We start from the raw sequence: 18,219 nt of genomic DNA, 5'->3' as shown, positions 1-18,219 counted from the left end.
TTAGGCCTGAGCAGTAAATTTGTGCAGAGCATAAATTAGATGTGGCCACCCTTGTTCTCTCAGGATTTTTCCCAGAATATATTAAGGAAGCCTGGAAGCTTGTTAGCTAAAGTATAACTGGGTGAAACATGTTATAAAGCTCATAATTTTATAAATTGTATATGGCAAGGTACATTTCTGAACACTGCATTTGCTTAGAGCTCAGTAATATGAGGTTTTACCCGTAGAGGACTCACCATGCTGTAGAACTCCTTATCGTGTCAGGTGAGATAAAACGCCAAATGTCGGATCATAACGTCTCTGGCACCACCTGGACACATTCAGTTGGCAGTGATCAAATTTAAACATCAACAGTGATCTAAACACACAATACAAGATCATAATGAAGAAACTTAGCAGAAAAATCAGACATGTGCCAGTGTGGCTTCCTGTAGGTGTCCAAACAGACTGCAAGGAGGCTGAGTCACAGACTCATCTCTGATTGGAGGAGATGAAAGTGTTACACGGACCAGTTGAACAAATTCCATCCGTGGAGAAAGACTGAGATGCGGTAGAAAGCTTCGGAAAAAGCTATTTTTTCCAAAGTCAAGAATTAACATTCACACTCACAATGTATATAAACAAGAAATTTACTGTAATGAATCTCACCTTGGAGTGGCTGATCCAGGCCTCTGGGACGTGCACCAGACTTTGAAGCTTATTTGACATAGTGGCCAAACTGTGTAACTACAACTTCTGGGTCCGTCACCTGATGCCATTGGGCAACTAAAAGACTTTTTCAAAAACACTTGTGTTGTGACAGAGATGTCTGGAAATCAGTGGATATATTTTTTTGAGTGTCACAACCCCTGAGAAATGACTCGTTTTACTTTGGGGACATTGTAGAAATAGAAATAGAAATTGCTAACATTTCCTAAGTTAAGACGAACTGCACAATTAAATCATTTTTTTCCTCATTCATGTTAGTGGAACGCTAAACCAAAAGGTAGCTGCCGGTGAAGTCTCCAGTGGAAGATCCAGGAAATTCTATACCCAGGAAATCAAACGTTTTTGGCTTCATGCGCCACTGAGCAACTTTCCTAAGAATGAACGACACCATGTCACTGTTCCAACAGCCCAAAATTTCAAAGCCGCAATTCTCCAAAAATGTCCCATTGTACCAAAATCTTATTTCTCTGAGAGCGTGTCATCCAAAAAACAAACACCCATTGCTCCCACATCACATCTCTCCAAAAATACTTCCTGCAGTTACCAACCCTTTGTGGTGTTTCCAAGCAGCATTTGAGCCACTGATTTCGTGCTTTTACTGAAGCTTTGTTGTATTTCTCAGCGGTGTTTAAGCCTCCACACCGGGGTGTTTTTCACTGATCTTACCCTGTTTTTCCAGCAACTTTCTCTGCCACCAAATACGGGTGTTATAAGCCATAACATGGTCTTTACCAAACAATAACCAAGCGTCTTCTGTGCCTTAACCGAACCACACATTCAACATAACGTTGTTGACAGATGTAACGTTCCCGTGGTTTATGTAAATGTACAATGCAAACATTTTTACTGGCCATTGGGTTGTCAAACTGCAGGGAGTGTGTATTTTAGGAGAAATGGGACTTCTGAGCAATGGGCGTTTGTTACTGGGATAACAGGCTGTCGGTCCAGTGGGACATTTTTCAGAGTAACGAGAATACAGAATTTTGGGCCGTTGGAACAATGGGCAGTTTTCCCTCCAATTCTGTATCCAGTTCTCTTGATGTATCTATGAGTTGACCCACTACCGCTGCCATCTATTTATAATGCAGTCCAATATAAACTTGCAAATTACCACAAAACCTCTAGAAAACCAACTGTCAATAAAACCTAAACATTACAAGCACCATAGTATATGTGAAGCTGTTGTATTGGGTTTCATCTGACTCTACATTACAGGTGTAGCTAATAAACTGTCCATGTGAGTGTTATGTGTGCAACTTACTGTCTAAGGTTACTGACTGCTTGTCACTCCCCGGTCTCAAGTCACCAATCTAATGCTTGCAAGAACCACAGACCTCAATTATTCATTAAATTAGTGACTTTACAACCCGCTGGAATTCATTTCATGCCTCTGTGCTGACTGGACAGTTGGGAGACGGACTGAGAACGACTTCCCCATCACACTGCAGCTCACTTTTAGCACTCCATGTGTGAAAAGGATAATCGTGTAGGTCTGGAACTCCAGTTTTGGAGGGCACCAACTTCATTTCCCACCTCTCGTATTTACAAAGCTTTGACTCACTCAGGCATGGGGTGAAACACTGAGGACGCTCAAGGGTGTATTCATTCAGGTAAAAGCCCAGAGCTTGGCAACTGCTGCCAAGAGCACAGCTAAATAATGAGGTTCGAGTGGAGCAGCATTAGGGCGATAACCAAGCATGCAATAAATTATGTGTTATGTGACACAAGGGTGCTATCACCAATACCGCCGTTTCAGCCTTGCAACACGGATCCTAAGGAATGATCCCACACAGCTTCATGCAATTACACGCCTGTCTCAGACCAAGACAGATTTTACATTTGCTGCTATTTTAGGTGTTTCTAGGCAAACGTTGCTAGTGAATAGAAAGTGAAGTGTTTTTAAGGAACGATAGGCTGTTTGAAAATGTACATCATGTCCATGGTGGCCATTTTAGATGTTTTATGATACTCAGGGATCGTAAAGCTCATGGTAACACATACAGTTCAGCGTGTACTGCCAATAGATGTGTCGGTTATCCAATGGGAAACAAAAAACACTGACCAGATGAAATAGATATTAACTGCTGTAGTTGCTAGGAAAACATGAACACCTCCTTTTTTTTGGAGAGCTCTCGGCAAGCACACCACCTCCCATTAGGCTTCAACAGTGGAGACCAACTCTACAAGGCAATTGGGGAAAAGAAATGTTTGCCTCGATTGAGAGATGTCTAATCCCAGATAGACCTGCATCACATGTCTGTCAGGCCAGTGGGCACATTTATAATGTAGGTAAGGGTTGTTTCGCAGACATTTTCATGCCTTTACGGACATACCGAAAACATGGCTGCTATTTTGCTGTACTGTATGCAAAGACAAAATATAATTTTCAAGTCAATAAATGCTGACATTTAAATAGATTCATCCGGGGAAGCACCAGAAGTAAACAAGTCGCCGCATATGTTTGACTGCAAGCTCTCTGAAGAAGTGCGTAATTTTCTACTTTTACCTTTACTTCTACTTACTTACTGACTTACTTTTGACAACATCGGGAAGAACCTGTGCAGTTCTCAGCTTCCCCAGCAACAGCCGTATTCGCATGGGACTAGTATGAGCTGGGGACCTTTGGTAATTTGGAAAAAACTCCTCAAGTCTGTATTTCATGCCACTAAAGGCCAGTGTATTTCAAGGCAAAAAATGATCTTTTCTTAATCATAAGCAAGTGTTTTTTGTGCCCACACATAAACAGATTCAAGGTATCCACTGTGTAATGATGTACAAATGTAACATAACTGTGGTTTGCAGAAACGGCCTATCACATATTTCTCGATCGGGAAAGAGGAAGAAAAGAGAAATGGAGAAAAGAAACAAACAAACAAAACTAGATACGACCCAAAATCACAGGGATGCCGATTGGCACAGGACTATTATTATCACATGACCTCTGTGTTTAGGGAAATTTGGTTGGTAATTTGCAGTGTGACAGTCAGATAGATAACTCCAGTGGGGAGAGGCAAAGGAGGAAATGTGCCTTTTCATTCTGTCATTTATTGTGAATTCTCACAATGAATAGGACAATAAAACGCACCAGTGTACAAGGTTTCTGTGCGTTATGATGAAGGATTAAAAAAATGCATCCGAAAAAACGTCATGTTTTTCTACTGTCTTTCTTTTACTCAGTGAGTGTTCTCTGGATGATGGCGTAGTATAAATGCCTGCAAGTTAAACGGATCAAAAACTTTTGCTGTCTATGTTGCAAAAACGACGACAGTACAACAATTTGAAAATTACCTTCTGGCAAAACAAAAGGGGTTGACAGGAACAAAAACTGCCATCACAGAGGATCACAGTAGATTTTTAAAAAACACACCATGATGCCAATTCAATACAGACATGACTATAAAGCTAAAAAAAAATGTTGTTGCAAAAAGACCAATCCAATGCAACAATTATTCCCATAACTGCACGCCACAGTCAACTAACAACAATGGTGTTATTTCCTTCATTGTTGATCGTTGAAAATGAAAAACTGAAAGCATTTTCAGCTCACTTTTTGTTAAACTCTGATGTTGAATGATAGTTAAGAACACAAACTTTTTTTTGTCAATTTAGACTTACAAAAGGGTTTTGTGACAGCGCAGTGGTTAAAATGAAAAATCAAACTGTTTATATTAGGTGAGAAGAATCAGAGTATGTCCTAAAATAATCAGACCCCCAGTGTGGACATAACACAGTGGCCGAGCTCCAGATACTTTTTTTTTTTTTTTTACGTGCGGGCCACCTGATGCAATAACCATAACTCTTTCTGTGGAGCGCTGTGCTAAATGATTATGGAAACGTGACAAGCAAATCCATTAAAAACACTTGGGAGTCGAGCCAAAGTAGAAACGGCTAACAGCTGAAGCAGCTGCATGTCGTCATTCTTCACCAGAAAATGAACACAGTCTGGTGTTGGGAGTTAATCATGTTCACAAATACTGATTAGACCATCCTGGACCAAACATTGATTAAACGGTCCAGCACAAAAAGATATCGATCACATGGTTTTAGCCCAAATATTGATTGGACTGTCTTGGGTGATGAAGATAAGATTAATTACGGCACACTCTGAGTTTCCTCTTAGTAAGTGCTGATATCTTTACACTGCTGCTTCATCGCATCAAAACCACATTAATACTTTGTCTTTAAATCAATGGTCACACCGTGTCTTTGAAAAAAGATGTATAAAATGAGATTAGGACGGTTTCTTTGTAAAAAAGTAACTTTATTTGTTCCACAACACGCCAACACTACTGAGAGACGATAGACAACAAGTATGAATGAAATTAATTTTGATCACGCTCAACTCGACCACTCAAAATACAGATTGGTGAATGTTGAGTGTGTCGGTGCTACCAGGAGCTGAAGTCCCCAAAGCTGGTCTTGCCTTTGGACTTCTTGGGCGCCACTCCGCTGGTGGACGGTCCGCTTTCATCGTCAGCAGCCATACGTTTTCTAAAGGAAAGCAAATATAATATCACAATCAGCTGTTTTACTCCACAGATGTGTGCGTCTTGTTTCTTGTAGATTATGTGTTCCTCTGATCTGGTCTTCCTTTTGCCTGAGCTCTTTACCTCCTTTTAACTCATGACTCTTTTCTCTTTGTAAATCAGGTTGTTTGTGCCTTTGTATACTGTAGCACACAGGCCTTTCAGAATTCTTCCTCAGAGAAAGACGCTTTTCAAAACCAGCTGTGCAACAATGAACAGATTTTCCCTTCAAATCAGACATAAACACATGATTGATTATTGATTCATCTGCTAATCATTAATTAGGTGTGTTGTTACAATCATTTTCCAGATGAGAATAACACTGGAGATACATAAATACAAGCGACATGACACTTCTCATACACATCTATGAGCCTGTTTACACTTGGTATTAAGATGCGCCTTGGTCGTTCTAATCACAAGCGGACAGCTCTAAATACAAGTGCAAACAACCACCAAGATCCGATCACTAAATCCACTTTCCAAGGTGGTGTGGGACGCATTTGACCACATATCTTTTGTACTATAAACACTAATGCGTCCTGATGGATCCCTGACAACGATTACGTCATCAATGCAGGACGTGGTGGTTGTTTTGATGACAGTGGATGGATGAAGTGTTGTGTGACCGTCCATCATTTTTGCCCTATGGAAGGAGACGTGTTGAAATTTGCTGACAGTGATATCTCCAGCTGCATTCACACAACAGCTGATGTAACTTGCGAGCAGCTAGCAAGAGTGTGGATGCAATAACTGTGTGCAGGGCCCTTTGACCTTCTGGTGTAACAGCCGAAATACATGAGGCTCTGACATGACATGTCACATGGGCAGAGCGGGTTTTTTACCTGCTACACAAACTTGTAGCGTGTGGTTGCTGCCAGCTCCACTGTGTGTGTATTGAGTTTTGTCACGAGATAATGCAGTTGGTTTTGCAGGGTTTGGAAGCGTAGGCTGGTGGTTCCCAACTGGTGGGGCGTGGTCCCATTCTGAATGGACCGCAAGTGACTTGCAAACGTGTCAAGTTTGTACAAAACACACTTCATTTTCAAGTATGGTGAGCTTTTATTTTGAAGTACCATTACCTGCTGTAGAGTGAGTGACTGAAGGACAGCTACTTGACAGAGACAGCAAACTCGCTTGACGACAAGTCAAAATGCAAGTATGACGCTGAATGTATTAAACTGTGTGGACCTTGAAATCTGGACCCTGTGGCTGGACCAGTTGGGAACCACTGGCATAGGCTATATTAACTGGTACTGAATTAATTATCTAATCACAATTAGGGCTGGGCGGTATTCGCAGTGACGGTATCTTACCGCAGTAAACATGAGCCGCGGGACTGCTTTTGTGGTTACCTTTATACCGCAGTACTCCGGCTACGGCGGCAGAACGGGGCCCGGCGGCCTGCCTGCCTGCCTGCCTGCCTGCCTGCCTGCCTGCCTGCCTGCCTGACGCACCTCCCTTGCTACGTGATGGAGTTGGCCTGGCCGACCGCACCAAACCCAGGCCCGCAGGAGAAGGGGGCGCGGGAGCCGCCGGCCCTCCCTCCTCCCCCTAACATTTATACATACTATATAACGTTTTATACACAATAATAGATGGATTAGCAACCATTTTACTTCTGACGATAAATAGTTTCCATGCTAGACTTGTATGGCTTTTTAAATTGTTTTATTTAAGGTGTAAAAAAAAAAAGAGAGAAGACGATACAGCGATATCATACCGTCACCGCATCCACCCAAAATAATACCGTGATATTGATTTTAGGCCATACCGCCCAGCCCTAATCACAATGGTTTGATTTTTTTTAATATGAAATGTAAACACACTCACAAGGTTGCTCTGCTGCATCGCATTGCCTCTGGTACAATGAGGTATTTATTTCAATCAGATTTAAACAGACTTGTTTTTTTACACAATTCTATGTAGTTTTTCACCTGTTGGAGGGCGGTGGAGCCCCACACAGGGGACAAAAAATTGACCAGCTGCGTAAAACAACGTTGAGCAGTGCGGCTCCCACACAGGCAAGCGTGGCTTCCGTGGTCAGTGTAGCAGCTTCAGCTTACTGTAATGAACGCGCTCTGCTGTGGGCATGCTACAGCAGACGTGTCAAGCCGTGAGAGTGTCCAATGTATTTTGGCCATAACTGACATATGCAATAACAAAAGCTGGAGAGGCAACACATGTTAATATCTGATGTAAACAGGTTTCAACATCCTTACTGCTAACCTGTTTGTATTTCTGGCATTGTATATATTTGGTTTGTGTTTTATCGATAATCTTTTTATCATTTTATATTTGCACTGTTCCTGCTCTTTACTGCAACAAATGCACTACAACTTCCCTTGGGATGAATAAAGGTTTACCTTACCTTAAATGCACAAATGAACAAGCACTCTCTCTGACAAAACCCTTAAACCAACCATTAGTGACTGCTGAAACACCCAGTGTGCCATTTTTACATTTAATTGTCTGGGGAATGAACTGACTGTTATTCGGGAACATTAATACCAACGTGCTCTGTATAAACGAAATATGTGAACATGATGACAAGAGAAGGATCAGGTGGGTAAATTCTGGAGATAAAACACCATCAAAGAGAGAAAACTCATGAGCCTACTTATCTCTTAATGCACACTTCAGCCAAAGTGCAACACTTTCAGTTCAGTTAATGCACCTTCATTTGCATAATGATAGTAATTTTAATATTCCCACAAATACTACATGCTTATTATGTAAAGTGTTGAGTTGTAACGCCACAGAAAGAAAAACAAAACCAAAATAAAAAAACTTAATAAAGCAAAGAGACGAGAATCTAAAGTTCCTAGGTCTCATATTTCATATTTGACTGACATTATTTTGAAAAGTAAACTTTAAGCACAAGTGCAAATTGTTCCAAATGTTGTGTCAACACGGCAAAAACAAGTGTTGTTAGACATCAACTTAAAAAAAATACAGAAAACTAAAATGAAATATGTTGTAATATAACAGAAAAACAACACAATATACCTGAACTCAGCTAAAATATGGTCTGGACAATAAACCTGAATCATCCCCACGGGGAAAATAGGTAATCTTCTATATAATTGGCAATTCTGCACATTATGTTTCTGCTCGTTCTGTGTCGCCGTGTAATTCTCATGTTTTATCATCCATTCATTACCATCCTGTTTCTGAGGACATTACATCAGCCTGTGAGAAAAAACGTGATGGTTGTGTGGGGGCAGGGTTAACTTTGTAATCCAACTTCTGCCTGGAAGGTGGAATAAATATTCTCCTTCTGTCTCTTCTTATGCATTTTACACACGTCACAGTGATACCCACCACAGCAGAAGCACAGTGTAGTTTGGTGAATAATAAATTAGTATGTGTGTGTGTGTGTGTGTGTGTGTGTGTGTGTGTGTGTGTGTGTGTCCTTACGTTGTGGCAGGGTTGATGTATTTCCCCACACCTGCCTTGAAGGTTTTTGGCGCCTGCTCTTCCTTGGCTTTCTTCTGGGCGATGCTGGTCTGCTGTCTCTCCTCCTCCTCCTTCTGCAGCTCCTTTTCTCGCTCTGCTGCGATCTGAAATCAAAGCAAATCATATAAATCCCAACAACTGCACGCCAGATCAGAGGATACAGAGGCGACGCTCGCACCGCAGGACTTAATGCTCAGTAATTGTTACTTCCACGGTAACACTTGCTCTGTGCAATGAGTGTTTCAAATGCAGGAGAGACAACAAGCTCCAGGAGGATTGTCTACGTAGGGCACTGGACAAAAAAAAAGGTTTTACACTGACAAGAGAAATATTATACATTTTTTGTAAAAACATAAAAGTGATTCCAGAGAGAAGCAGACAGAGGGGTCTACAGTCTGTGTTTGAAGGATATATCCAGGATGTCAAACTGACTCAGCAGCAACAACAGGTTAAAAAGACAAAGATAGTTAGAAGCTAAAGCCGAACTATAGGCTACAGATCACAGTGTAAAAGTGAACCACCACATCACTGCTGATCACCACACAAGACAATGAATATAAAGGGAAACTTTGCTGATATTGAACCAGCTGTGTGGCATCACAATGCGTGCAGATGAACCGTGTTTGGCTTCACCCCCGTGCCACTGCACTTTGAGATTTGTATTCAAATGTAAAGTGCGTTATAAATAAAATCTATTATTATTACTGCCAGCACCTGGACCTCTGCTGCAGGACGGGCAGTGATCTCCGAGTGAAGTAAAAAAAAAATTAATCTGCTCACAATGCGATGACACACAGCTGGTTCAAGAACAGCAAAGTTCCCCTGCTTCCCTTCACTGTTTCCTGTACAGCAGGGTCGGTCTTTGTTTCACTGTTACAATCATTAAAAAGCAAAAGTAGCACGTGTTCAAATTCAGTGAGTTTAAGTACCTTATGTAGCTAGCTAGCGAGCTAGCTAACCCTACACTTTTCAGGGTTTGATTTTGCTTTTGGAACAGGGAAGAAACGTATATCTCCTTCCTACCACTTGGGATAACGAGTATCATTATTACACGTGCCCCAGGCACAAAGTTTAGCTCGAAATCTACAAAACCAGCCTGAAAATAAAGAAAATCTTCAACAATTTAATGACAATCTAAGAAGAACAGCCATGATGTTGTCCGATCCTTGTCGGAGCTGGTTGATGCATCGCTAAGAATGGCCAGTCTGTGTTCGAGGTATGAGACTTAGCAAAGGGTCCAATGTGGCCCTTGACTGTCCTGCTGCGCTGTTAAAAACAGGAGGGACTGTATATAGAAAGAGCCACGGTTCCAACACTGATCAGTATGGTTTGGTGACATGATGATAATTTATTAATCAGCAGAGTTGTGACTATTCAATTTCTACCCAGGTAGCCATGTATCGCTATAATATCTCATGCTATATAATAGCATCGTGGATTATGTTGGAAAATTGGTCAACAACTTCTTTACAGTCAATTCTTGGCTTTTATATTTTTTTTATTTTTGCATCAGTGTGATGAAGCTGGTTTGATTTAACAGTTACTATATTTAAGTTATCTAAGGCAGAAATGTCTTTTCCTTATTATGTTCTTGGATGTTTGACCTTCACTGTGCAGAGTTTGACAGAATTTCACACTGTCTCAATTCAGACGTGCCGCTGTGCAGAACGACAACAATGGAAAGTGTGTCACTGTCCAAATACTCCACGCTCTGCTCTGTAAGTACACACACTCATTCTTTGTAGAAATCAAACAGTCAGCAGGTAGCGCCTTTTTGTGTGGAGGAAATTGTTATATCACACAGTCAGTATTATTCATGTCGACAGATACAAACCTGAGCGTCAGCCTCTTCGTACGGGTCCACGAACACAGTCGCGCTTATGATCTTGATCTCCGACTGTAAAACAGAAAAACAGGAAAAAATAGTATCCAAAAAGTAATGTGCTCTTATGCTGGTTGCCTTTATATGATCTGTAAATAATAAAATATCTCAAATATTAAGTTCTACTATCATATACTATCGAATCCCAGCCAGCCTCTGAAATATCTACCACATAAAACATGTAGAAATAGAATATTGGTTTTGCAGTTTTGCTTGACAAACTTATTGAGAACTGCAGGAAAATGAGATACTGACATCAGTTTAAACTTATAGCTGCATTTGTTATGTTTTTAAAGTGTATTTGTAATTTAAAAAAGTACAATGACACTTTGCAAAGTCTGAATTTAGCTCTTCATTGGCATCTCAAACTCATCTCTCACTTGCCACTGCTTCATTTCTTGTCTTACCACCAGACCTTTAGACAATCAGTGTAAGGGTCAAAATGCTGCCATAGCTCCTGCTCTCCTCAGCTGCTTTTAATGTTAGTCATCTACTTAAACTGATTCTACAGTTGTACTCTGTAATTTACTCTAGACAGGGGTATCAGCTACATTTCAACAAAAACCTGTGGAGGGACATTTCTAAAGGGGGTCTACAGGTATCAGACACTTAAATTGAATACTTTTAAAGACCTTTTCAAGACTATTCTAAACCAAATTTAAGACTGATATTTGGACAAGTCATTTTTTTTCTTATTCAGGCATTGCAGGTGAGTAAAAATGTAAGTAATATATATATATATATCTGGCCCTGTGCAGAGGGAGGTGTTATGTAGGAATATGGTTATTAGAGTGAGTTATAATCATTACATTATTAATACATTTTGCCAGCAGGTAAGTACAGTTATTAAGGAAATAGATATTATTAGGTTCAGTGGTAGGTTTAAAGATCTGTAACATCAGAAATGTGACTTTCACACAGGAGAGATCTTGACTCATTTTGACAAGAATAAATTAAAAGATGGAAAAATGTTTGTAGCAAGACCTCACAAATTCAAATTTAAGACTATTTAATGACTCTAAAAGGGATATAAAATTAAATTCAAGATATTTAAAGGTCCAGTGTGTAGGATTTAGGGGGATGTATTGGCAGAAATGGAATATAACATAATAAGTATGCTTTCCCTAGTGTTTAACGGCCTGAAAATAGGAACTGTTGTGTTTTTATTACCTTAGAATGAGCTGTTTATCTCTACATAGCGAGCAGGTCTTTTTTTGGGGGGAGATCACCATGTTGCACTGCCATGTTTCTACAGTAGCTCAAAACGGACAAACCAAACACTGGCTCTAGATAGGGACATACACGTTTTCACGTCAGCCATCATAGTTAGAAGTTCAGCTGGAATGTGAAGTGCCAGAGTTTGAACCGTGAAACTGCTGTATTCAGTGTTTTTACTGGTTTAAATCCTCTAGTCTGTTTGTTTTAGGGAGGAAGAGACCTTTTTGGATAATTCGGCTTCCGTTAAAAACCTCCTGAATGTCTAGACCTTATGTTATAGGAGTAAAAAGGTGACCACACATTAGCATGTGTTGGACTAGCCACCTAACCCGGAAATCAAGATGCTCCGCCCCCAGCTAATTCGAATTTGCACTGCACGGGGATCTGGCCCCGACGAGCAGAGCCCGTTGAATCGCCATCGGACCAATCAGATCAGTCTATCTGACAGAGGTGGGCTCTGGGCGGACGTAACATGATGACGAAGAGTCTAAAAGTAAACAGCCAAGATGGCAGCTGCCGAAGGACTGCGTCCATTCAATTTAGCTTTGGAAGAAACGCTAAGCCAACTACACTTATCTTTTTTCTTGAGAGGGGAACAGAAGACTGCCCTAGAAGCCTTCGCTTCCGGGAAGAACGTTTTGCCGTTTTGCTGACGGGATACGGCAAAAGCATAATATATCAGTTAGCCCCACTGGTTGGCAAACAAATGGAGCTTAGTGCAATGAATACGTCACCTTGTTTTTTGCTCTGATTGGCTATCGTGCTATCCAATTGCGTGCGGCGGCATTTAATATGCCTCAGTTAGGGTAGGAAGGGTGTATCGGTGAGGGCTAGATTTGAGTCTGGATTTCCAGGCTACTAGCCACCCACAGCCACATGCCAAACTGTGTCGGGAATACATGGATTTGTAACGTGAAAATGCGTTATCCTGTGTTTTAGCAGTTTAAATCACTGAAGAGGAAGAGGCCTCTGCAGATAATTCGGCTCAAGGTAAAAACCTCCTGAACATTTGGATCAGAAAAGGGGTGAGCACACGAAAGCATGTTGTGGGCGAGCTGCCCGTCTCCGAGATGCTGGACAGCACTGGAGTTCACTGATTTCTAATGTGAAACTGCTTTATTCAGAGTTTTTGGTGGTTTTTAACGCCTGGTCCATTTGTTTTTAAGAAGAATAGATCTCTGTGGATAATTCAGCTCCTGATAAAACCTCCTGAACAATGAACACTGAAGGAATTCTTGCCGGGAGAAGACTCAGCTGATGTTATCTGCATTTCACTGCTAGATGCCACCAAATCCTCTTAAATCTTACACACTTCACCTTTAAGACTTTTTATGGACCTGCAGACACTCTGTTCTACGCTCATACATTTCTGAGCAAATTGAAATTCTGTTTACGCCAAACTACAGCCTTACAACACCACTAATTCTTACCTTTGGTTTGTCTGTTTTGGGATCACTCTCCACGTTCTCCATAGCTGTGAGTGCCTCAAATCCACCAACAATCCTACAGAAGAGAAACACACAAAACCTACTTCATGACAAGTCCTTTATACATCTGTGTAAGAGCAGGAGAGACCTGGGTTCCCCGCACAGGCCCCAGATCACTTTGATCTTTGACTGGGAAGATAAAACAAAGGCAGCAAAACAAAATATATAATAAAAATGTAACCACTGGAGAGTTGTGGAATAAATTCATTGCTAATTCAGCCATTTTTACAATTCGAAATATCATTTCCTATATAAATACTGATGTCTTCATTAATGACATGAGGGCTTCAGGGTGGTGTCGAAGATAAAGGTGACACTGAGTTCAACTCCCTGCGAAACCATCCATCCTGTTGAAGTGCCCTTGAGCCAGACGCCACATCACTCTCGTATAAACGGCAGCTGAACTGCAGTTGACTCTGAGGTTTGGTGGAGGGGAAAATGGGGATTTAATTCCTTACACCCATATCTCCTCCCTCTGCTCCTTATAGCTCCATTGTTGTCTATAAAGCTATTAAAAACACATCGATGAGTCACACTGTTGCACTGGGTGATATGTTTCTTCATTACAGTGAACACACACGCTATAGTTTATTTGGCCTCACCGTCCTGCTGCCCATAATACTCCCCAAATGTGGATTAATCCGCAGCTGAAAATAGTCCACAAGAAATACACTATTTACTACCACTCGAGTAACGTGTGCTAAAAGAAACGAGAATTAAAGAAACCTGCGTACTACCATCTCAACCTGTAATGTTTAAGTTTTTATATTATAAGTTTATCCTTCAGGGATATCCCTCAGACAACAGTGAACACGAGTTGCTGTGAAAAAGCAAATGTTTATAGGCTTTGTTATCAGCACAGTGGCCTCATGGTGTAAACACAGCAGAGAAAACAACCTCTGAAGTTATAGAGTCTGTCAAAAAGCTGAGGGCCAAGAGGCGAATCTGTTAGCGACTCCCCTGCTGCAGAGCACTTTAGAAGAAGTTGCTCTCACTTTGCTCTTTAAACTGCAAAGTCTTTATCCAGCTGCTCCTGTGGGGGCCCCCTGTTACCATGTGTGGAGTGAGGAGACACACAATCAGTACACCCAATAGCTACTGTAGCGTGGGGGGGGGGGGCTTCTCAGGCCACATGTGCTGTGCTTCCACATGTTCGGATGAACAGAGGAGCTCCCACACGCGATGACTCACTGACCTCGCAATGTCAGACAAATATATTTGGTTATATATTCATACAACATGATTATGCTGCATTCACGTGGATTAGGAAGAACGGCAGACAGACAACACCTTGTTGATGGCACGGGAAAAACAAATAAACAAACAAATCAAAGTACTCCCCCGAGATGATGCAAAAATGATATAAAAATCCAATATTGCCATAAAGCAGCCCGACTCGTTGCTCTCTATATTCTCTCACAGTAATCATCATATTGCCCACCACCACACAGACAAAGGATAACCCATTATGCTCTTCTAAAATTAAAGGTAAAAGTCAGTTGGCAAACACAAAGCATCACATCTCGTTCAACTTCAAAATAATACATACAAAAATCATCATCATTAAGACACCCTGTGTGAGAATTAAGACCACTCTGTATACGTGGTTTCTTCATTTTTCGAGTCATCCCTGTGCTCCAGCAGTGCTGTCACTTGAGATGAAAAAAGAACATTTTGGGTCAGTGAAAGGTCAAGTTATGTAGGAAGAGGACGGACATGGAATTTTTCCAGGAGACGTCTGTCTGAACACCAAAAATCAGATATTTGAAACCTGAAATGTTGCAGGTTCCACGTGTGAAAAGGGGCCTAAGAGTATTTCTGGCTGTTTATACAGTCTCTCTCTTTCTCTTCTCTCATTTCCTGTCATCGCTCGACTGCCAATTCACTAATACAAGAAATATTAAAACAGATTCTGTAGACAGGCAGACTACAGTAGGGGCAGTATTGATTATCAAAGGTAGAAATAAACTACAAAAACAAATGATTAAGAGGGTAGTAAATCCACTGCTTAATTGAGCAAATATTTGTTGGTTCCAGTCTCTGAAATGACAGAATTTGCTGCTTTTCCTTGGTTTATATCATAAATGAATATCAAGGTTTTAGACTGTTTGTTGTATGAAACAAGACATTGGCTGAGGTGGCAGCTAATGGTGCTACCTCCATAAACAGTGCTAAACAACAGCAACAGTGCTGACAAAGCTAACAGTGCTAGCTATGAGGGAACCAGGGGGTGGGCGCTATACTTCTGCAACAATGCTGTCCTGATATCAGCTGTAACAGCCGTATGAGCACAGTGCAAAGCAGCGGCGATGAGCTTGAAAGTGATATACACACATGTGCTAACATGCACATGTGGCTGGACCAGCCTACCACAACAAACCACAGCGAAGCTCGGATTACAACACACACTGAGGCAGCATGACTTCAGTCTCTGCTCAGGTCAGGACACCATTACTCCACTATGTCCTTACATAACAAACAACAGTTTGCTGCTATATGAAAGCTCTGAATGTTGCATACAGAACCTTTAAAGGCAAATATTCACAAGATGTGAAATATTCAGAACAAACAGTCCAGCTGCAGTGTTTCCATGAGTAACACAAGGCTAGAATTTGCTACACGTTTGGTTTAAATACATCTTTTGAGCCTTAAAAATGCCAATAGAGGATCCTCACTTATAGGACCGCAGCTGAACTACCTGTCTGTGGCAAAACCTTATCAACCAGACAAAAAAAGACAAAGAGTCCAGTCTGATTTGCATGTCAGAAAAACCTCTGTGACAGAGTTCGCATTATGTATAGATCAGGTTAAGTGGACTGACATCACCAGTCCCATTAAATGTGCAAAGACTACTGTCTGGAAAAGATAAAAAGCTGGACGCAGGGTTAAAGCAGAAGCTTTTTAAGTGTGTTGACCATGTTAAGAATCAGTCAGATGAAAGCAGCCTGAATATTTTTAGACAACAGCCTTGGCTTTCTCCTAAAAAAGACAATCATTTAAGATCATGCTCAGCTCAGCACAGAGAGAGAACCTTTCAGTTTAGATTCAGCATCTACTAAATTTTTCACTGCTCTTGGCCAGGAGTCAGACTGGAAGTCACAATACTGTTTGCACTGTCTGGAGCTCCAGAGGAACCAAATATGTATTAAAGAATAATGCGAGAGGGTGAGAAATAGAGACAGTGAGTGAGGAGGAGACGAAGAGGACAAGGAAAGATAAAGAAGAGCTGAAGAGAACATGTGGCACTGACCCAACTGTTTGTGTAAATGGCACTGAGCATTAAGTGAGTGTCTGTCAGGATTGTCACCTTTCAAAGCCATCTGCCACGGCTGCTAAATTACACAAAACACTGTTGCTAAGCCGCAGTGGAGTCAATTTAAAAAATGACTAACACACACACACACACTTTACCTTCCAAACACTGTGTGCTTCCTGTCGAGGTAGGTGCATGACCGGAACGTGATGAAGCTGAAAGAAAACAGAACAAAAACATTGCATCTGTAAAACATTCAAAAATTTTGAGGTTTAGTGAATCAATCAGTGAAAAGTAATGGAAACAAACAAGAAGTCTAAAAGGGAGCTTTGCCTTTACGGTTCAGTGTGTTTACATGACTACTTTAGTTTTATTAAGTACACAGAACAGAACAACCTTCAAAAACAAAAGATAAACAACACATTTATGGGTTTTTCCTCACTAAAAGTCCATCGAGCAAAAGGCAACACTTTTCTTAAGCTCCCCTCACCTCCTTTATCATTTACAAGCAGTACATGGACATTTTACCACATTGCAATATGATTATAAGCATGTATGAGGATGCTTACTATTTATTACAGTATTTTCAACTAGTTTATCCTATCCTATGACAACTACATCAATTAACAGTTAGAAATGCTAAATAGTGGGGGATAAAATAACTTGTTACCAAGAGCAAAATTAGCTTTAGAAGCACATTAAAAATCTCTAATGACAGTTTCAATTTAATACTACATATGTGTAGTATTAGAAATACAATCAAAAACAAGGTATGTGTTAGGTTTACGACACTTATACTTCAAGAAGAAGAATTGTTTTAAGATATATTATGCAGGATTGTAGGTTAATGCTCGTCAACACACTCCCAAGCGACAGTGAAAGCGTTAAGTTAAGTGCTTTGCCTCGCTATATTGGCGTTAATTCAGTGCTGCGCTCACGATACGATATGGGACCTGTGACCAATATGGGACGATATTAGTTATGATCCTCGTTGTCTTTTCATGGCTGGTTACATTATCTGTCTGGCGCTACGCCGCCTGCACTGTTTGAATGTTTAGAAAGGAGGTGTGTGGATGGAAATGTTGACCGAATGTGCCATGGAATCTTAGAGATGAGGATATTTATCGATGTTTTCACTTTCACTTTACATCAATGATATTGGATCATTGATCATTTAATCAATATAATGATCCAGATGGATGTATTGTTGCACCCCTGCTGCTTATGGTCTGAGCGCTGTGGGGATATGGTGAGGTGGAAGCCTGTTTGTAGAAACTGTCAAAAAATTTTTGGCCACCATTTTTGGCTTTTGTCTGTGTGTACATTTTTAGTATGGATCCTACGCGTTGTTTTATAAATGAGACCCCTGAGCACAGAAAATAAGAAAATACAGGCAGAGGGCAGAGTCACTGCAGATAAATACATCATCACGGAGGATGGATTACTTCTGTATGAGTCTATAAGTTGTTTTTTAAAGAAAATCTTGCATAGTTTATCTTTAAATTTGCCAAAACGACTGTGTATTACTGAATAAAAAATATTTGTGCATTCAATACATGATATTTTATTCTCGCAGTGTTGAATTTCTGTTGTCTTAGTCACCTGAGGGGCCTCTGCAAAGAAATCAAAGGAAGGAAGAGACAGTAAAAAACAAAACATAATTCTCTGCTGACTGACTTTCTAGCA

The 18,219-nt window shown here is 40.8% G+C and overlaps 1 protein-coding gene across 1 annotated transcript in view; it reads right to left on the bottom strand.

Moving 5' to 3' along the window:
* Positions 1-4,948: 4,948 nt before the first annotated feature.
* Positions 4,949-18,219, bottom strand: part of LOC126394275 (RING-type E3 ubiquitin-protein ligase PPIL2-like) — a 32,924-nt gene continuing 19,653 nt past the window's right edge. The window contains exons 6-10 of the mRNA XM_050050989.1: positions 16,692-16,748; positions 13,224-13,296; positions 10,528-10,590; positions 8,655-8,797; positions 4,949-5,199 (exon numbers count right to left, since the gene is read on the bottom strand). Of these exons, the coding sequence (XP_049906946.1) occupies positions 5,097-5,199; positions 8,655-8,797; positions 10,528-10,590; positions 13,224-13,296; positions 16,692-16,748 (439 nt within the window). The 3' untranslated portion in view covers positions 4,949-5,096. The remainder of the gene's footprint in view (positions 5,200-8,654; positions 8,798-10,527; positions 10,591-13,223; positions 13,297-16,691; positions 16,749-18,219) is intronic.

This window comes from Epinephelus moara, chromosome 8 (genome assembly GCF_006386435.1).
Source record: "Epinephelus moara isolate mb chromosome 8, YSFRI_EMoa_1.0, whole genome shotgun sequence".
In the NCBI taxonomy this organism is placed as follows: domain Eukaryota; kingdom Metazoa; phylum Chordata; class Actinopteri; order Perciformes; family Serranidae; genus Epinephelus; species Epinephelus moara.
Note: the sequence above shows the minus strand (reverse complement) of the source record. Positions and strands in the feature narration are given on the sequence as shown.